This window comes from Stegodyphus dumicola, chromosome 6, assembly GCF_044657685.1.
Source record: "Stegodyphus dumicola isolate Sdum_Otavi_A_Nest chromosome 6, ASM4465768v1".
Classification (NCBI taxonomy): Eukaryota; Metazoa; Arthropoda; class Arachnida; order Araneae; family Eresidae; genus Stegodyphus; species Stegodyphus dumicola.
Genome location: NC_140773.1, coordinates 152,304,438 through 152,327,605, shown reverse-complemented (window position 1 = coordinate 152,327,605; position 23,168 = coordinate 152,304,438). Strand labels below are relative to the sequence as shown.

General features: G+C 31.8%; 1 protein-coding gene across 2 annotated transcripts in view; it reads right to left on the bottom strand.

Moving 5' to 3' along the window:
- Positions 1-23,168, bottom strand: part of Dtwd2 (DTW domain containing 2) — a 105,455-nt gene that overhangs the window by 30,886 nt on the left and 51,401 nt on the right. For both annotated transcript variants that reach the window (XM_085819049.1, XM_085819048.1), the window contains exons 2-3: positions 10,387-10,477; positions 8,412-8,506 (exon numbers count right to left, since the gene is read on the bottom strand). In XM_085819049.1, coding sequence (XP_085675175.1) covers positions 8,412-8,506; positions 10,387-10,477 — 186 coding nt within the window. The remainder of the gene's footprint in view (positions 1-8,411; positions 8,507-10,386; positions 10,478-23,168) is intronic.

The window sequence follows — 23,168 nt, the reverse complement described above, 5'->3', positions numbered from 1 at the left end:
ATTTTTGCACAATTTCAAAGCCTGCAGACCCCTCTTTTTCTAGCATACCATGATTTCCTTTCTTTATAATTTAAGACTTGACTGCAAAAGATTAGCATTCTTTAATATTTGGTGAGATAATAGTATAAATAGTATACACTTGAAAAATGGAGTGTAAATGCATTAAATTATACGCTGAGAAACCAATAGAAATAAAAAGCAATACAATAAATTTTATGCATGCTGTAACCCCCTGAAATAAATAACGGACTTTTGTTTTTAAAAAAACAGACACAGAAATCTGGATTCAATACTGGAAGTTACTGAGAATAGAACAAGATTCCCAATTACAAAAGTAATACATAAAAAATCAGATTAAAAGAAAACAAGTGTGTTAACAGGGTAATAGATATAACAGAACAAGACTGGGAATTAAAGGATATAAACATGTCTAATATAAATAAAGTGAAGAACAAAAATGTGTATTCCATTCCTCAAAATATAGATAATATAGTCAAAAGTCGTTAATTCGGACATCCATAATCCGGACCTCAAAGCTACAAACTTTCTGTGCATGCGTTAAGACCTTTACGGCTGCGAATATGCATGTGTGCAAAATATGTTTAAAAATGCACGTTTAATGTATAACGGATGGTATAAGCTAAGCTAAAATTATTTAATTCAGTTAATGTTGCAGATTGCTTTGTTTCTTAATCTTCGAATTGGATTCGGCTTATTATTTTTTGCAGACTGTTAGAGCAATTTTATAAAAGTAAGCTTGAACTTTCGATTATGTCAAATAGAATTTCTGATATATATTTACTAATCTGTAAAGGATCTACAAAGCGAAAGTATGTTTCGAAGTCCATTAAACAAAAAGTGGAATTGCTGCAAAAATGGATAAAGGCATATACTTTGTTTATCTAAACTTTGTTTATCTTTAATGATGCGGCACACAATGAATTGGAAGTTGATCTGTCAGCACTATCCTTATCTTCAGGGCAGATGTTTTTATTTTATTTGGCTTATAATTCCTTACTAAATGTAGTATTTCATCTCGATGTACTCGGTCTTTGATATGATTTAAATCAAATTCCTCGTCATTATAATTCGCTTCCGATAGCGAAGAAAGTGACAGAGGTTATTGAAAATGAAAAATTTTCGATTGACAAATTAGTCGGTATTCTTGACACAGCAATTATAGGACTTGAACAGCAGAACTTTGTAACTGAACAAGAAATGATGTCTGTTTATAGAATTAAAGAGAATGTATTATCACATAAAAAATGAAGCAACTTACATTGAAAGAAATGTTTAATAAAGTAAACAAATAAATATTAAGCTTTGTTTTTTGTAAATTTTTATACCCTTTAGATCATAATTGTTCTTTATTTCATAAATTACGGTTTCATATTTTTAATTTTATAATTTCTGCATGCCATCTTACCAGATTTAAACTGGTAACAGATGATCTATAATCTGGAAAAATCGATAATCCGGAATCGCCGAAGTCCCGACAAGTTCGGATTAACGACAATTGACTGTATAAACATGATGAGATGACTACTCATAGTGAACAAATTGATATCTTAAAGTTCTTAAATGAATTTAGGGATTACTTTGCCCTTAAATTATATGAATTAGGTTGCACAGATGTGATAAAAACAGATATTGAAGAAATCAGTGAAAGTAAGCCAGTATGTCTGCACCCCTACAAAACAAATGCAGCAAAATTGCATGTGATAAAAGTAATTGTTAAGGAATGGAAAGATAATGGAAGAATTGCCAAAACTAGATTCCCTTGTACTAATTCAGTATTTTTTGTTAAAAAGAAATTGGGACAGCATTATCTAATGATTGGTTATTGTAGACTTAACAATAAAACAATAATTAATAAAAATAAATTTCCATTACATCTCCAATAGAGGATCTTTTGATGGTCATTTGCAAATATTGCTAAGCGAAGAAGCAAAATTGAGAATGACATTCATTACCTCAGATAAAACAGGACAGTTTGAAAAGATTATTTTTGAATTAGTAAATATTCCCACCAAGTTTTCAGTTCCTAATATCTTATGGTGTAGGCCCCTTATTGAACATTATTGAGTTATTTGGATGGCATACTTATTCCTAAAAACTTTTGTGATGAAATGATCTTGAAATTAAAAGAGATTTTAAAATGCCTAATGATGGAAAATTTAACCTTGAAATTATCTAAATGTAAATTTAAGAGAAATTAAATAGATTTTTTGATTTTATCATAAACAAGGTATCAAACCAGGGTCTGGAAAAATAAAAAGCCATAATAGGGCCAGAAGAATTTCAGAACCAAAGAATGCACATGGTGTATGAAGATTCTTAGGTCTAACTGGATTTTTCAGATGATTTGTGCTAAAACATGTGAAAAAAGGCAAGCCATTGACCAGACTGGCACAGAAGAATCAAGACTTTGAATGGAAGAGAGAATGAAAAAAGTCCTTTGAACGACTAAGAAAATAACTGACCAATAAGCCTACATTATTTCACTATCATCTGCATATAGATACTGAAGTTCACTGTTATGCAAGGGCTGAAGGTTTGAGTGGAATGATAATGCAGTGTGGTGAAGAAGGAAAATGGCATCTTGTTCACTGTGTTAGTAAGAAAATGACGGAAGCAGTGAAATTGTATTATTCCAGTTCACTGGAGCTAATGACAGTAGTGCAAAGGTTGGACAGACTAAGACAATTCTTACTTGACATTAAAAATTATAATTATTAGGAACTCCCAAGTTCTTGTGTATATCAATGTGAAGAAGACTATGAATTTTCAGATGACCTGATAAAACATAGGACAGGAAAACATCTGTCTCACATGGATGCTTTGAACTCAGCTCCAGTGTTGGAGGCTGATGACACAACAAGTATAGCTGATAATTTTGAAGTTTTCTATGCCTTAATTGAAGAACAACAAAGATAGAACATGGTAAACAGGAAATGAAAAGAATTACTGATACTTTAAAGAAGAAATAAGTTGAGCAAACAGCACATAAGAAACAATATTAGGAATTATGTGTTTAAATGGAATAAGCTGTTTTGGACAACAATGGTAGATGGAAAAGAGAGCCTGTTCTCTCTTTTCCATCGACCATGGTCTATGTGATCCCCAAAAGCAAGAAGAAATATATAATAGTGAAATTTCATGACTTAGTGGTTACTTTTCTGTGACCAGAACAAATTCAGGAATTAGCAAAATTAAGGAATTATACTGGTTTCCAGGCATGAAATGATATGTAAGAAGACATATATCAGCATGCTTTAAATGGCTTATGAATAAAGTGACAGGTCGCAAATAATAAGTATTCCATTGTTACATTCCATAACACTTTTTGCTATTATTTTTATGGATCATCTGGCTTCTTTCATAAGGTGTTCAAGAGATAATCAGGAACTATTCATAATGATTGATAATATGGCAAGGTTTGTGAGAATTTTAGCAATATATATGTATAAAACCTTAGTGCCAAAAATGTTTTAAAGTCTTTGAAGGAGTTTTTAATGATTTTGGTCTACTGGAAAGAATAATGAGTGAGAGATAATTCTATTTTACTTCTTTTCAATTCAAGCAGTACTGTACTGACATTGGAATTCACTATAGCTTAAATTATACTGAAGATCCCTAAACCAATAGTATGGTAGAGCACGTCAACATAACAAATTTAGGAATGATACAACATGTCTGTTAGATAAACAGCACAGAGATTGGGATTCCAAAATAAAAGATTTACATAGAAATTTGAACAACATGGTAAATATATAAACTACACACAAAACACCACTTGAAATGCTACACTGATATTCACCCAGATTCAATGATGATATCCTTAGGAAGTTAGCAGATGAAGATGCTGACACATAGAATAACACAAGAAAAATCTAAGAACAAGTGCCAGGAAGAATCAAAGAGCAACAAATGAAAGTGAAAGAAAGATTCAATATAAAGAGATGTTCTACAGTAATATTTGAACAAGGAGAAAACCTTTTCTAAAACCTACATGCCGACCTACCAAAACACAGCCAAAATAATGAGGACTATTTATAATAACAAAAGTATTACCCAGTGATACTTACAGAGTAACACAACTAGAAGCAAAGCCGCAAGGATGCTATTTTACCACCATAACTCAACGGAATTAACTAAAACATGGAAGTGGGAGCACAGTTTTGATGATGATGAAGAGGAGGAGGAGGAGAAGAGGTTGACAAACAGGATACAAACCACTTACCAAGACTGATTCCTTGATAAAATGCCCAAGTATCCACACGTGATCCACACATGGTAAATTTTAAGGTAAGACTAAGGTAAGAACTGGACTAAGCTTTAAAGACTTTAAAGTTTTAAGGACTAAGGTAAGAACATTTCTTGTGTGTCCACATATATGTGATAACTGACAAGGCCTTAAAAGATTTTGAGGGTAACATTTGAGAACTTTGAAAAATTTATTATGTATTTCACTTAATAATCAAAATGAATAACAATATTACAATGTGATTATTTTAGGACTGATAATGCATTACTGATAATTAACAACAATTAAGAGATAATTTGTATTATTTCATTATCTGAGTGCATTTTAGCAATTAATGTGAATTTAAGTATATTCAATATTGTCAATTTAAGCATTATGTGTATTTTTAATGTATACCATATATACCCACATATAAGTCGAGATATTTTGGACAAAAAAAAGACTTCAAAGTGGGGGGTCAACTTATACGCGGGGCCATAAAAAATTAAAAGAATCAAAAGTTCAAAAATTTCTTTATATAATGCAGTTGTTTTCTTCCCGCACTCAAATTGGATGACTTATCAAATAAGTCACTTACTTGAAGCAATTTCCTGACTTAAATTATGTGACGAACTAATCACAGAGTTTCATACTTTAACTAGTGTAAGTTTCGATTAAACCAAAGAATTTTTGGCCCCCGAACAACCGATCAATATCGAGCAATAAAAAGTTTCGCCAACATGCAAAGAAAAGAGAAATGCAGATAGTTTTTACATACTTATAAGTCTTTATAATAGTTATTGTTCATTCATGAAATACTTTTGTTAACAGGCATACATGTCAAGAATAAAGTAAGAATAAAGTGGCGCAAGAATAAAGTAAAGTTACAAAAAATCCCGAAATCGAAAAAGGCATTGCGACATGGAAAAGCTCTTTTTCCAGAACTAAAAAATGACTTGTATGCTTGGGTTTTAGAGTGCCGGCAGAATGGTTTCATTGTCACTAGAACGGGCATACGTTTACGAGCAATGAAGCTTGCAAAAGAAGAAAAGTATGGTGTTTCAAACACGCTTCGTGCATCAACACATTGGTGCACTAAATTTATGAAACACCATGGTTTGTGTTTACGCCAACGCACCAAACTGGCAAAGGTTATGGAGTTTCAAAAATACATTGTTGATGTAAGAAAAAGGACTTCTTTTGAACTTTCCCAAATAGGGAATATGGATGAAACCCCCATGTGTTTCGATCTACCAGAAAATAAAACAATTGACTGCAAGGGGGGAAAAAAGCATTTTGATAAAAACGATTGGGCATGAAAAAACCCATTTTACAATCGTTCTTTCGTGCTTGGCTGACGGCAGTAAGCTTCGTCCGTTGATCATTTTTAAAAGAAAAACTTTACCAAAAAACGTTGTGTTTCCATCAGGTGTGCTGGTTCGCGCCCATGAAAAGGGATGGATGGATGCTGACGGAACAGTCGACTGGCTTAAAAATGTGTGGGATAAAAGACAGGGAGCAGCTTTCAAAAAACCTTCTCTTTTAATATACGATTCTCTTCATGGACACTTTTCTGAAGAAGTGACAAAACACCTAAAAACGACTGTGGTCGTAAATCCGGGAGGATTGACATCCGTCATTCAATCCCTAGAAGTCTGCCTCAATAAGCCCTTCAAAGTAAATGTTAGAAAATATTGGGCAGAGTGGATTAGTTCTGGTCGACCAACATTTACAAAGGGAGGCAACATTAAAAAGCCCGATATTACATTACTTGCTCAGTGGGTAAAGAGAAATACCCTCTGAAATGATTATAAAATCATTTAAAAAATGTTGTATTAGCAACGAACTAGATGGCACGGAAGATGATGCTGTTTTTGAAAGTGAAAATGTCGACGAAGGCTCTAGTAGTGATTGTAACAATACAGAGTTCGAGACTGAAAATATGTATGATGACGAGCCAATGATGACAGAAGAGTTCTATGAAATGTTTGGCGAATCTGACCATGAATCGGACGTTGAAGGATTTTGATTTTGTTTATTTACTAAGGTATTTTTTATTGTATATTTACTTTTTTTTCTTAAATGATTTTGAATAAATGTAGTACTTAAAAAAATTTTTTCGAAGTTTCTCGATCGATTTCGGAAGTGGGGGGTCGACTTATACACGGGTTTCTTATTTTCTACGAATTTTTTATGTCGAAGTGGGGGGTCGACTTATATGCAGGTATATACGGTAAGTAGTGTGTATAATGTATTATAAGATTAATTTAAATGTAATGAGTATTATTAACTGAATGCACAAATGTATAATAATTAGAAAATCTATTTATACCTCGAACAGTTGGGATGACTGTTACATTAGAATAACCAAATGTAATCTGCCAATCAATGGCATTATAAGAAGTTGTTTTCAGCAGATACACAGTGAAAAGTGCGAGAAAGCATGAAGTGAATGTAATGATGATGTGTTGCTTTTAAAGCATTATCTCTCAGCATGCACCTGGGTGTAGATACATATAGCATATATTCTATTAATAAACAAAAAGAAAAAATAGAAAGCAATCAATTTGAAGAATCACGCTACAGAACACCTTATAGAAGCACGTTTAATGTGTAGGTCATTCAGTATGTTATATGGTACATATGCTCTTAAAAACAGCTAACCATAATTCAAATAAAGTTCATAAAACAGGCAAGTAAATTTTAGTCCCCCATTGTAATTCATACAGTAAATACTCTGTAAATGACCAGCCATTCTACCTATATATTATACTGAGTATATGGATTTGACAGATATTTAGGCAAAGCATGTTTTCATAGGATACATAAGTTCATTAGGGATCTGAGTATTAGTTATGGTTAAAAACTATCAATTTAATACCAAGCATGATAATATATTTCCCGTATAATTTAACTGTCAGGATTAAAATTTATAACATAATTTATATAATGTTACAATGGTGAAATTAACAATATTTGGAAATTTTAATTATTAGAGAACATCCATTTGTTTTATAAAAAATAAATTTGAACCGAATTCTCACTGAAATTTAGTTTTTATTTCTTTGCTTTTTCCTGATATTTCACAACTAAACAATTCTCTAACCAAATATTATGAATTAATAATCAGCTGATGTATGAGTAATTCAGCCATTTTATTCATTTACTTTGAATAAAACAACAAAGAACAGTATAAAACTGTAATTTACTCACACATTATGAAACAAACAGATAGGCTTTAAAGAATCAAACTGTTCCTTCTGAAAACTAAAACTGATGAAAAAACATTATTCATAACAAATACACTATTTCAAATTGAAACTGAAGAACAAAGAAATTCCTTTATTTGGAAAAATATTAAATTAAAGCAGCTATTTATTATAACATACAATAATATAAGAAGAGGATTTCTTAATTAATCTATTTATTTTTGCAAAAACACAGGAAGTAAATGTGTACTAGCTAAAAAAAAACTTAATTTCATAGCAGTCGCATAATGATATTTTTTAATTTATCATATGTAAAAAAAATTACCTTTTTAGTAATTAAATTTATACTTGTTTTTTAAAGTTATCATTTTAATAATTATGATTTAAATTCTACATCTTATATAGTATTCATAGCTATTTTAATTCATTTTCTACTTTTTGCATTTCTTCTTCTTCTTCTTCTTCTTTTTTTTTTTTTTTTAGTTTCTTCTCACAAATCAACATATTTTCTTCCAAATATGTAATATATTGCTATGAACATTTTCATTGCTTTGTTTTTAAAGAGAAGCTATTATTGGTAACTGTATAAAGCAAGACCTCTTTGCCACTTAAAAGATTATTCCATACTTTATTTTTCTCCCCTTTTTTTACATTCCTAACTCTTTGGGAACAAAATTTCAACTAGAAAAAGTATACAATTTCGTAAAGTTTCCCTGAAATTTTTTTGTTTCCCAACTTTTTATGATTTTTCACATGAGTGGGATGTCTGTGAATATTATAATAGATTAAGTACATCAACATTTCAAAGTATTTATCATCATGCTGAAATCTGAATGTTACAGGCAATAAAAATATGCAGCAAAACATTATTTATTTAGATACATAATTAAATAAATGTTACAAAGAATTGAGCTAAACTATCAAATAAAGGGACAAAGTACAAAAACACAACATACATTCCAGAAGAAAATCTTCGACCTTTGAATAACAGAAAGTTTTTCGTAGGAAGAGCATACTCTAGCATTGGAGCAGTGCGCAAACAGCGTTTCTCCTGTACAATAAATAAATACATATACATATGTCAATACAGTTAAGAGATAAAAATTAAGACTATAATTGCATTTGGTATGAAGAGACATAAAATACAGGAAAAAAAATGAATAATGGCTTTTCCTGTGAAAATATACATAAGCCAAATAAATATGTTATTCTTTTCTGTTAAGGCAGCACAACTTAGTGCCAAACATACACGTTGGTGTGAAATCTAACTAGATGGTGGCAACCCTTATGATACATAAAACTTCCTGAAAAAAATAACTATTTTATATATATATAGATTTGTTATGTGCACAATGACAAATCTGTGCAATTTTCTGATTTTTTTAAGTGAAAATCAATCTCTATGTTATAAAAAAAAAAAATGTTATAAAAATGCTGACTTTTATTAAAAAAAGTTCAATAATGTGAAAATGAAAATCCTTCTGAACTGGACACAATTTGACACAAGCAGTTTATATTAAACATAACAATCTTCAGTACGGATCTCAGACATTCAATATATAATTGCAAGTACATTCACAATAAGAACAGAAGTTTCATTAAAAAATTCCAGAATCACACTTATAGAGCATTCTTTTATGCTTTGAATATATATATATATATTATTATTATCATTACTTTAAAGACAACCAAACAGAGATATAATTAACAAAGTCTGATTTTGTCATGAATGGTTTATTACATAATTCTTAATCAAATCACATGCCCTTTATCAAATTTTAAATAAAATGATAAAAACTACAGCAAACATTATGCACTTTTCCAAAATAATAATAATAAAGAACTAAAGCTGTTAACAAATAGTGCCAAGGTGGTAATGATTTTGGCAACTAATTTTTGTCGCCAAACTTCGCGACCATTTGGCAAAATTTAGGCCTTGTATAACTGCAGTTGATCCTTATATGTAACTAACCATATGTGGCTCATGTAACTCTAATCATATATACTTTCAGTGATTTCAAGAAACGGAAGGTACTAATGATTTCTCGATGGCGGGGGGGGGGGAACTATGTAAAACAGGAGGAAGCATCAGTTTCTCAGTTTTTAGTTCAGAGTATCGGGAGATATCCGTGACAGCCTCACCTTTAGGATGTGTTATGCACTGCATTGTGTTTAAAGTTCTTAGTAGAATGAAGTGTAAATACTGATTGTGCTCTGTGATATAGAGAAGAGCTGTATAAGTACTTTTGTGGAAAGTTCCAGAACTGTAAAGTGTTCCTTTTGGGAACATAAATTTTATCAAGCGATTATTAGCTTTGTGTGCATTCAATCCATTATGAATCCATATGCATGCAACAATTAAATAGGGTGAAAAAAAAATAAATTCAAGTTATATTTTACTCCACAGACCCACCCAGAAGCTCTATTACTATCTTTGAGAGTTTCATAATGATAAAAATTACAACTTTATTCCTACTAAACAATTAAAAGGTTTTATACAGATTAAATAAAAATGAATAAAGACATCACTCAGAAAATGCAATGTTTAAAGTTACAATGAAATTAATGTGATTCTTCTCAAATGGACTCTTATGTATCTCTGTATACAGTGCACACTTTTATTAATGCTCAATAGTTATTTAATAGTGATGATTAAAACTTTTTTGACATTCTAATGAAAAAGCTAAAAAAATTTAAACAATATTATGCATATAATAATACGATTAAACATTTAAATAGAGTTAGTTATATGGACATTAAAATATAATCAGAACAGATATTTTAATCTAGCTAATTGCACGTTTCTATGAAACACAGAGTATTTCAGAATGTGTTTAATGTAGTATATGAAGGGGAAAAAACAAATAAATTATTGCATAAAATGGTCCATAAAACATTTCAGGCATTTTAATACAAAACTAAATATTTCACCTCTCCTGGATGCTGCAGAATCACAATTGTGCTTTTTATTTGAAGAGGCTCTCTTGGCAAGAAGGGACACCAGCACACTGTCTTCGGACGCCTAAATGAAATTACAAAACTTTATAATAAATTATATAAATATGAAGCCATTTCATATTCAATCAATATGAAATAATCATTCCTTATTAATTATACCCCCTCTTCATACACATGCACACAGAAGTTGGTGACAGAAAGAAGTACAAAAATAACTAACTGACAGTAACAAAAATTAATTTTGGAATTCTTAAAATGCTTTCATATATTGTAGATAAGTAAAATAAAATTAAAATAAACTAATATAAAGGTGTTCATTTCATAAATTAATAAAATCCTATTTTTCTCTACACACATATATATATAGTAAAAGCCCAACTATCCAACTTTCAATTAACCAGAAAGCGCAAGTAGCTGAAATATATTAGAATTTTAAGAAAATTTTTTTAGTAAATGAGAGATTTGTAACACCATTATACAGCTCATAGCACTATTAAAAAGTATACATTGTTGTCTTACAGCATGATTTAATGCTAATAATAGGCAAGCATGACATCACAACACAATCATAAGATGTTCGCTTTACTTTAATGAAAATTCATTTCATTCTTGATAAATCGGTTTAACTTTTGTAAAGATGGATATAAATTCTATTTTTCCCTCACTTTGGGACTGCATGAAGTGGAGTATTTTACAGAATCTGGTCATCAACAAACGCCACGATACACATTCTATATGAAAAGGGATGAACAATGGCGATGCAACATGAAAAACTGTAAGTGATTTAATACGATTGCAATTTATATTGATATAATTTATAATTATTATGATTTAATGTGACTAAACTGTAAGTGATATCCACTAACTTTCATATTTGGCAGGATTTGTAGTATCATGTTAAACTCTGCATTTTGTAATTTATCTATGTCTAACATTAAGGTACTTGCACAAATTTTTATATTTATATTCTAATTAAAATTTTTAACTTCACAAATTCTCCTCCTTTCACACCTTCTCTTTATATTTTTAAATACTTATTTTGTTATTTATATTCATAAGTAATATAATTTTGATAATTTAAAGATCTGATGAGAGTGCATGATATTAGCTGTTGCTAAAATCAGAAAGATACTAAATTAACACACAACTTTTATTTCAGGACAACATAGAATGTATTGTATTGAAACGTGCAGCTGCTGTGAGATAAATTCCTCATAAAGTGGGTTTAGGGTTGCCAGCAAGTGGCAGGTTTGCCACATTTGGTTCAAAATCGTCCATTTGGCAACAGATTTGGCAAATATAACATAGACAGAGCAAGAACATACTAGAACTCATTCTTAGGGTTTTCTTGGGATTATTCATGAAAGTAGGTTAAAGCTACATATACCCTGCCCATACGCGGAGCAGTAGTGTAGTAGTGTCCTGGTTTCAAAGATTAGCTTGAGAGCAATCAACCGAGTCAGGAGCTATATCTCAGTGCTCTGCCATGAAGCTGTCTTCACCATTATAGCCTGAAGGCTGTGTACAGATTGTTTCAGCATGTTTATCATAGTTTTTCAATGACTGTAAACATGTCTTTTGAATTGTCCAGTGTAACAGGGCTTACTGTTGAATGAATTGTGTTTTGATTCTTCAGGAAGCATTGTCATCAATTACTCCCAATCCATGAACCTGTAGAAAGCAATAACTGGTGTCAGAAATGGGGTTTTGAGTGAATGCCAGTGATCCACTTACAGGAGTAGCCATGTCGGAGGAAATGAAGGCTTTGATGGACTTCTTAGCAGCTGTAAAATCCAGACGAGAACAGAGGAAAACTGAGATCAAGAGCAAAATAAAATTGGGTCAAGAAGAGATAAAAGCCACACACGAAAAGCTGTAAGAGCAACTCCAATGGATGGAAGTGGAGCAAAACAAGATTAGAAGCGATATCGTGGAGCTTACAGGAGAAACTGCAGCCAAAATAAAAGATGTGTAAATAACAGTAGTGGCATCTAAAGAATCAAAGGATGAAGAAATGAACGGAGTAGCTGGTGACATGTCTAAGAAAGATCAAGAAATGAAGGATGAAACATCTAATCTGCTAAAAATACCAAGGTGAATTGTATACATGATGTGAATAAACTACAGAGTTGTCAGCAAACTGTTTCAGATCTTTCTGTGGATGAAAAATCTGAAAGGAGTGAATCTTCAGACCGTGATACGCAAAACAGAAATACATCTGAGAACTGCACTCTCATTCTACTAAAGTAAATGTCGAGGAACCTAGTGAACTGTTAAGCGAATTATCGCTTAGTTCAAATAACAGAAATCATAAAATCAAGAAGGGTTATCTACTCTTTATTTCACTCAAAATAAGATGAACAGTTGGCCCCTTCTTCGGGCTTACAACAAAGCCTTCACTTGGGCTTAAACTAAAAAATAAGAAATAAGAACTAACTATAACTAACTAGGAGATTTAGCTGAAGCTAACACAAATCTAATGCAGTCGCCCCTTAGCTTAAACTAGCCAGCGAATATCAAAAGGCACATAATATACAGCCGAGCGTAACAACTTCTAACAAGACTTAGCCCGAAGGCAAACATGCACTACTCAGGATTCCTAGTTTTTTCTCATGAAATAAGCTGAAATTTCCTTAAATACTATTTTTTACGCACTTGCGTTCAATGCAATTCTAAAAACTCATTCAGGTAGGAAGCTGTAAGTTGAAATGAGAAACGATAGGAAAACACAATTAAATTAATTAACTGTTATAAAATTCAAATATACTTTACATGATTAATTTGTGTGCATAACTTGCACGTAGTTACTTGTAAATAGTGTAAATATTTGTTTCTTTTATTTTCGTTTACTTCATTTGTTTGTTTTCTTACCTTTTGTATATACTGAATTGGCTCCGGACTAAGGACTGTACTCCGCGAGACATGCAGTCCTTGGGAGGGGGCAATGTTGCAAAATGGCCAGCTGTGGTGAGATAACTTCCTCACAAAATTGGTTTAGGGTTGCCAGGAAGTGACAGGAAAAGGCAGGGTTGCAGCATTCGGCATAAAACTGCCCATTTGACAACAAATTTGGTGATATGCCATATACAGAACATTCTAGAATGCGTTAACAGTTTTTCCAGGAATATTCTCAAAGTAGGTTAAAGCTATATATAACCAGCCTGTACACAGAGTAGTAGTGTAGTAGAGTGTTTGAATTTAGAGATTAGCCTAACAGCAATCGACCGAGTCAGGAGCTGTATTTTTGTGCTTTGCTGTGAAGCTGCCTTCCCCGTTACAGCCTGAAGGCTGTGTTGCTGATTGTTTCAGGCAATTTATCATAGTTTTTCGATTACTGTAAACTTGTCTTTTGAATTGTCCTGTGTAACTGTGCTTTTTCCAAATAAACTGTGTTTTGATTCTGCATCAAACTTTACCATCAATTAATCCAAATCCATGAATCCGTAGAACGCAACAATATACACACAGTACAAAGTATGAAATCTGATGTGCCAGAAATCGATAAGGCAAATGTGCCATAAATTGATGTTTCTTATGATTAGTTGAGGTTTCTTTTGGCTACAGACACCATCATCTGCCAGCAGTACTGAATAATCCTGCATTTTGTTCTGCTTTTTAATATTTACTGGCTAGCAAAACACATTTTCGTTTCGCGCTCTTGAGTGGGGACAGCACTTATTATTTTATCTAATCCTGTACACAATCAGCGAAGTTCAAATATCTACATTTGTTCGGAGTAGAATTTGTTTTTTAATTTTCTAACAGCCCATTACAAGACAACTGAACATTAAATAAAACACAAAACAAAGAAGAGAAAGTTGACATCACGGAGTTCAAAATCAGGATATTCCTTGCCACCCAGGAGTGTTCCCAAATCAAAATACGGGAAAGAACATGGCATTTGAGGGAATGTGGCTACTCCATGTTTTCCTTAAGACTGCATAAGGGACAAAGAGAGTCACGAATGACACCGATGCATTGGAGGAGCTTACGAAGGCAGTCATGGTCAGATTTAAGATGGAACACTGCAACAGATTTCTTTCTAGGCCATTCCAATACTTCAAGTATCTGTCTAAATTATTATTTATTTCTTACTGGGAGTTCCTGGAAAGAGGAGTCCTTGAGGACTTTCCTAACAAATGACTTGAGGAATTGTAGAGGAGTGCGATATATTAGTTTACTGTTGTTAGCATAGCAGGGAAGAAGGAAGAAAGTTTGAAGTTCTGATGCACTTAAGCTTAGCACACTGTGAGTTGCACTCTTCTTTAACTTCCTGATTTGGTCTACCTTTATATTTTGTTCAGTCTATTATTATTACTATTATCTTATCAAAATTAAAATTTTAATAAAAGGTAATCTTTTATTTTATAACATCTTCGCTTTACTCACTCATCAAAACTGAATTTTATGCATACAGCAGCATTTTTTTTTTAATTGATGCAAAGGAAGACCATCAAAGAATTCTTGAAATATTTCAATACAAAATCTGCTGTATGAAGCATTACAAAGTTATGAGAGGATGTACCTCCAAGCAATTTTTAAAATGCTTGGCATGATTTGTAGCTAATTAACATATTTCATTATGATGATGCTAACTGTCAGTGAGAACCTTTTCAAATATCACAAGCAGAGGTGTAGCTAACGCTTTCAGCGCCTGGAGATAACTGCAGATTTTGTGCCCTCTCCTAATTGCCAAAATTCAATGGGAAAGGGAAAGAAAATTTTATGCATGATGTGCCCAGGGACTGATATCCCACCTTGTACACCCATAGCAATGCCACTGATCACAAGTAAACTTCTCAATTAATGAAATATGTGAAAAAAATGCCAAATTAAAATGATAAAGTTAAATTTCCCAAACTTCAATCTGTAATGTGGCTTTAAATCCAGGAAATATTGTCAATGTTAGTGAAGAAAGTGATAGCGAGATCGAGAATGAAAAGATTTTATTGACTATTCATTGATGACAGTTACAAAACTTATATACACTGAAATTTTGTAATTGAACAAGAAATATTTCTCACTATAATAAAGATAAAAATATTAATATAAAAAAGAAAATTGTTTAATACACATTGTCAAAAGAAATGTTTAAAAACCACTGAAGTTTTTTGTTGGGATGGGGTACATTTTGGTTCTCTTAAGGCCATAAATGCTTCATTATTTCACAAATAACCATTTAATATTTTCAATTTTACTATTTCTACATGCTGTTTTACTATACTGAAATTAATGAACTAAAAGCCTGAAATTTCAGGAATTCTGAAACACCAAGGTCTTAATGATTCTGAACTGGTATTTACTATACTACCATTATCGGCTTTCTTTAAAATGCAGGCATTTTTTTATATGTTTCTATTAACAGAGTGTCAGATCAAATACACAAAAGTGCACCCTGTGAAGATCTAATTAAGTTAAAAAGCATATGCTCCTTTCAAAATTTTGCTAAAATGACTGCTGTAAGTTTGGCAGGATCTCCACCAGCTTTTATGATCAATGACAACCAACTTTCATGATTGACAGGAAAATACCAAAGTACCAGCTTTGACTCAAGAGATCATGTGGGAAAAAGAATGAATTTTGAACTGACATGGTTTGACAGATCCTACATTGCTATCCATTCTGCTGTTTGATCATATCACATGTACATCACATATACATATGTGATGTCAAGAGTTAAATCAGTTGAATTCTACAGAATCTTCGAATGAATTATATGATGGTGGCCTGGACCAGTTATGACAGTGACATATGTGCTAATGCTTTGACATCTCACCCTTAAGATAAAATCAGTGGAAACAAGAAAATCATTGAATAGATGAAGACCTATTCACCAAAAAGAAATGTTGGCCACATTCTTCTGCCACAATGAGTGTTTTAGACGAGTATATTGTGAAACAAATTTTTTCTTGTCACCATTCTCAATTGTTCTGCTCAAACTTTAAGGAAACATCATTAACGGAAGTTTAAAGAAGCCTTGAGGCATGAACGCCTCTCAACATGAACAAATTACCCGAACAAAAAATGTCTTATATGACAATCAGTTCCGTGGGTGACAAACAGTATCTCAAGTTGCAAACACTCATGTTGGCAATAAATAACTTTCAAAGGTGAAAGAAAGAAAGAAATTGGAATGGCTTAGAAAAAGCAACAATGACAACTAAAAAGGAAATATCTTCACAGGAAGAACGAAGGGAAAATCATCTTTTTATCCATGAAATTTGGGTAAAATGAGGTAAGATAAAAAGTTTTCACATATTATCCTCATACAGCAGTAACAAGTTATTATTAAGTATTTTTAATGATAATGCCATGTCTCACTTATGAGACATTTTTAAAATGCAGATAATAATAAATCATGCTACACAAATTTTGTAGAGTGGATAGAGCTTAGAGGCAGAGTGAGTCTCTTAAGTAATGTTAAGAGACAAAGCACATTTAAAAGCTACCCCAGAAATACAATTAATTGATGTTTCTGTGGAAGAAGACTCATCTAAATAAGAAAGTCTCTTCCTCTCTTTTCTTCACTGCAGTAACCTTACGCCAATCGTTTTCCTTCATATAATATAGTAAAATATATTAAGTTTTGGCCCTAATTTACCTGTTTAATAATATTGTGTTTATTTATTTATTTTGAATTAGTTTTAATGATTTCCATTGTTTTTTTATGAACTTGTGCTCGAAGAGGGATGATAAACGGCTTTGAGAAACGAATTACACTCATGAAAACTAAGGTTTTACAGTATCATCTTTTCTGCTGATTGGACAGCATTTTAAGTATTGGTGTATTTAATTATGGCAAAGTACACTAGGGCTACCTGCCTATGGACAGCATTGTATGGTTGGTTTCATTCGGTTCATTTGACTATGGCAAAGCACATAAGATTTATCTGCCTAAGGGAATGGAAGCCTTAGTGGAGGACTTTCTAAGGAATATAATGCTCATATCCATGTTATATATTGGAAAAACCATGAAATCGCCCATGCAGTCAATCCATTCGCCATGACTTGAACCTCAGATCAAACTACCAGTGTTCAGCAAATAAACCCTTTTTGCATCATGTCCACTCTAGTAGACAAAAGTTTAAATTTTATTCTGCTGTAAATGCCTTAACAGATTCCATTCCTATGTTTATTCATTCTATATTATTAGAACTTTCAACTGTTGATCATAGATGGCTGTATAGCATCACTAACTAAAGCACTGCTATTTGGAAAATGGCTGCTACTTCTGTTTTTAAGTTAGTACAATTTCTCATAGTAAAGATTATATAATATTCCTTACATTATCTTATACTGCCATTTTTTATTCATAATTAGTAATTTTAGACATTTTATTTTAAATGTCAGTTTGAGAAAGTTGTGGAGTGGGGTAGATAAAGATCTACCAAAAAGAGTGAATTGAAACCCAAATGTACTGCTTATCAAGCCAAAACACCACTGGAAATGTTTACGTTTGGCAAGGAACTTTTAGAACATTTGACATTTGAATCCAATAGGTACAGTTCACAAAATCGTAGCAAAATGAATTCAGTCCCAATCGACGAAATGAAGGCATTTTGAGGGATCTGTATGTACATGTCAGTTGTAGATTTACCATTTAGAAGATGGTAATGATCACTGCAAACAAGGCAGGAAATGATTTCAAATGCAATGACCTTAAATCGTTGGGAAGAAATTTGTATGCATGTACGTATATGCATGATGTCCACTGTAGTGAACAAACTGTAGCAATTATTTAAAACGAAATTTGAATAAAATTAATTTGTTTATTATTAATAAGGTTATTTTAAGTAGGAAAAATACAAACATTTTTGTTTAACTTCTCTAGATTATTTGTACGCAACAAAGGGTTAACTTCTTGGCAGCTGGTGGGCAGAGAGCAATTTTCAATTCTGGAAAAACAGGTTCCAAAGCAAACATGCGTCCACCAGCAGTCGTGCAGTAAAGTTCCTGAACACTGGTAGTTGGGTCCAAGGTTCGAATCCTGCGAATGGGCTGGCTGCATGGGCATTTTCGTGGTTTTCCTCATGTGTAACATATTAATACAAACGAGTTTCTCTTGGAAAGTGATCTACAAAGGCATCCCTCCCTTCCGTGTAGTAGTCCTTAGGGTGAACACATAAATAATAATAAAGTAAACATGCTTCAGAACAGTGGTCTTAAACTCACGGCCCACAGGTCACATCAAGCTATTTTATGAAGCCTGCTTATACATTTTCCATAAATTAATTTATTATTATTATGGCAAAATTTAAAGAAAGTTATAAGATTTTATAAATTAAAAAGCAAGCTTAGATTATTTTCATCGCCGATAAAAAAAGATGGGAGCAACAGCCCAGAAAACCTATAAATGGAGCTAAATTAATTTACAGTGTGATACAAATCTTATTTAAAGATCTGAAGACACAGAATTCTGTAAAAAGATATTTACACTCAGTTATGAATTTTTGCTATAAGAAAAATCGCTTTGTTTGGGAATATGTTTATATTACAACACTTTTCCCCCACAATTAAAAATTAATACATATAAAAAAAAGAACCACTGACCAACCAACACCTACAACCCACAATTCATGATGATAATAGTTTCTCATAATTTTTCTTACAAGTAAGTTACAAACTTTATCCAAATCCAGTGGCGGCTCGTAATAAGCACCGTGGAACTGCAGCACCACCTATTTCCTACTTATTATTATTTTTAATATTTAATATAGTGTGCCCTTTAGTCTTTAATTCTTTCTTTATAATTTTACAATACATAATCCTTAAGCTTAATGTCAGTTGCCATCCCCTACTTTGTGAAAAAGGTACGAAATCTTTGTTTGGAACTGCGCGCTTCACAGTTCCAGCGACGTGGTGTTTGGCTGTTCTACGCATGCACGCACAGAAAGCAGCATGCGAGCCGGGTAGCGAGAAGAGCACTGTCGCTCTTGCAGTGCCAAAATTCTGGCATGTTGTTGGAAACGTGATTTCTTTTTACTCCGCGTGTGTGGTATTCCTCCACAAGGTGGAACTTCATCATACAGACCATAAACAGAGTTCATGAAAATTTGCAACCTTTAAAAAATTGTCTTACTGAAATTCAATCAATATCAAATGCAGATCAAACTATTGCAAAAGCAACAGGAATTAAAAAAAAAAAAAAAAAAAAAAAAAAAAAAACTATACGATGATAATTTCAAGTTTTGGTTAGAGCTTTTTTGTCAGATGCGTCATGTTGAAATAATATACAATCAAATGCAATTCAGAGAAATTAGTGCGTTTAAAGTTAATGAATATATAACAAATTCCTAAACTGCTATCTTAAAATTAAGAAACTCAAAGTACTTTGAGAATTTTCCAAAGACACCGATGGCAGAAGAATAGAAGAAGGAAATATGTGACTTTATACTATGTACTGATATAATGCAGAGATATTCTTCCACTAAACACTTAGCAGCTTCTAAATTGTTAAACAAGAAATGCTTCGCGAGTTTTAGGAATGAATATTCTACAGAAGAAATAGTACTGACCGCTGAAGCATATCCAATGATTGACAAAGAAAAGCTTGAAACTGAACTAAAAGTATTCTATTGTAGGTCTGATATCCATGAATACTGCAAATTAAATGAGCTACTGAAATTTATCTTCGAAAATAATCTAAATGATGTTCTTAGTGGAATTACGAAACTGATAAAAATTCTCTTGAGTGTTCCCATGACTACATCAGAGGCAGAACGCTGCTTTTCAACATTGAAAAGAATGAAAACTGTTCTAAGAAGCACTAGAATTCCGAAAGACTAAATGCGCTTGCATCGATTTCAATAAAGAAAAATTTCCTCAATTGTCATCCAGAGATCAAGGAGAAAATTATAGATTGTTTAGCACAAAGTAAAACAAGAAGAATTGATTTCATTTTTAAATGAACAGACAAAGAGTGAACTGTAAAAATTTTGGTTAAAGTAATTAAGAGATGCTTAACTTTTTTATTGTAAGATATCCTGATGTTTCAAAATAAAATTTCTTTTTATACATGTTTGTTTCCTTTCAGACAATTTTAAAACAAAGGTTAAATTTTTTTGGAACAGCACTAATTTTAGCCACGAGCCGCCACTGTCCAAATCACAACCCCATGAGGTGTTGTGGCTGAAATTTGTAGTAAAAAAAAGTTTATAATTTACATACATATATATTTCTGTATACATAAAAAATTAATAAATAAAAGAATTTACTAATAATAAATTAATAAACAAAAGATAATAATAGGCTGTCATTATTCATTCTAAAATTTTGTCCTATTTAGAAAGTTTTCTAATCTGCTTATTCACAGTTTAAATAAGTTATTTAGTGGTTAAAACAATGCACTAGAATTATCTGAAATAAATATTATTCTGAAAATTTAATATTTAGCTATCAATGTTTTTAAATTACAAAGTGTAACCACCAGAAAATTCTCAAAAATACCAGTTTTCAGATTTCATACAAAAAATAAATATAAATTGGAATTTTTCCCCTCTGCATCATTTTTATTACTGTTTAAGTACATCTCAGTAAAAACATTTAGTAAATAAAATTTAAAATTTAGTTTAAAAATTTGTTTTGTTAAATACTTTTTTCCATCATTTTGGTAAGAAAAGAGGGAGGGAGGAAACTGATTTACCAGCTGCTTTCGGATTGTGTATTCGAGATACATGCAATTTTGAGTTTGAGACAACTGCCTTATACCACTGTTCAAGGCTATTCATAATTGCAAATGCATATTTTAGACGGAAATGTGTAATTACTACTTTTAAGCTAAGTAATTTTTGGCATCTGATAAAACTGAAAAATAGTAAAAAAGAAATTTAGTAACTGAATGTAATTCAATTCAAACAGTACAAAGTCCAAGATCTGGACTCGTTGGGACTTCCGCGATTCTGGATTTTTCTGGATATTAGATCATCAGTTTAAATCTAGTAAGATTGCATGTAGAAATTATTAAATCAAAAATATGAAATCATGATTTATGAAATAATGAAGCATTTATGATTTTGATCATAAATGCGAGCCAAAAAAAAAAAAAAAAAAAAAAAAAAAAAAAAAAAAACTTAATATTTATTTGTTTACTTTATTAAATATTTCTTTCAATGTAAGTTGTTTAAATTGCTTCGTTTTTTGTGCTACTACTTTCTCTTTAATTCTGCAGACAGCCATAACTTTTTTTTTCAGTTACATTGCTGAAGTCCTGTAATTACTGCGTCACATCGGTAGTGGTAGTTTTTGGATCTAGAACCATACTACAGACTTTGCCATCCATTAATTGGTTGATGACCGAGGAGCATTGTCATCATTATGAAAAACTTCTTTTATATCATCTTCATTTATTACCACTTCTCCCAAATCCACTTCTTACAAAATCCTTTAATTCGAAAATTTCACCTTTGGCTTGCGATATCCGAAAACCTTCAGATTCGTGACTGCCATCCTAAAATTTAACTATCGTTCACTATACATATCTGGCTATGTATTACGAGATTGGCGACTAAAGACAAGTTTCTCTGCTAAATTTTATCTTGCTTCTATGACACTCTGAGACAATTAAGCCTGAATTGTATTAGTTTAGTTATTAATTATACATACTTATGTCTATTTTTTGCACATGCTTAAGGCTTATCTGAGTCCTAAACAAATAAATTACATATACTTAAGGCTTATTGAGGGCCGGTACTAGCTATCTTACCAGTTGATGCTGTGGGTCCTAAATTCTGCTACTAAGCGCCTTCCTTTATTTTCCCTAAATTCTGCTGCCCAGTGCGGTCATACAAGCCTTTGCGCTGGTTCTGGGTTTATGTGAATAACAAATCAGTTATTAATTCAAATAGCACTAAATGGAATTTTCTGACTTTTGAGTATCATTAAGAAAATCTATTTTTAGCATATGGAAAGAAGTTTTTGTTAAATTTTCCCTGGTCAACATTTTTTGTGCCATTTAACTTAAATGTGTAATTATCGCCAAGCATAATGCCAAAGTAAAAGACTGCCCAACTCTTTATTATTCAATTGCTAACATAGGCATCACTACATGAGTCATTATTCAAGTTGTCATGTGTTGATAAACATGCAGTGATGAAAGCAAAATATAATAAATGATTTGCCAGGTTGGCATCAGGGATATAAAATATGAGTAGGTGTAAAATCAACAATGTATCTATGTAGAATGCTTCATTTTAAGATGTACCCCAAGTAGATATGAATTGGAACCAAATTCTCGATCATACAAATTTATGCTAAAATGATTGTTACTTCAATAACAAGGCATTTTATTTAGTGCTGAAGTGAGATTAGGAATCGGGATTCTCCACATGTTTTATTATGCGTGGGGCAGGAAATCAAATGCGCATGCGTAAAGCATACATTATTATTATTTTTTTTAAGTTACGCGTGGCACTGAGGTCCAGCTTTTAGATTATTCCAGATATTGGATGTTCGGATCTCAGACTTTGTACTGTATTAATTGAAATTAACTTTTAATATTTTTAAAATTAAAGTTTATTTATATTTTTGGGAGATGTGACAACGGTGATCCCTTTTTTCTACGTTATTCATCAATTTTAATTCTATTTTGAGAGATGATCCGTATTTTTCTTATCAGATACGACAGCGAACAGATGATGTTTTTCATAATTCATAATTTTTTATGATAATCAAGAATTAAGATAATACTATTCAGATAGTACTTCAATAATCTGAATGACACGATCTTTCACAGTTAACTAAATTATAAAAATTACATA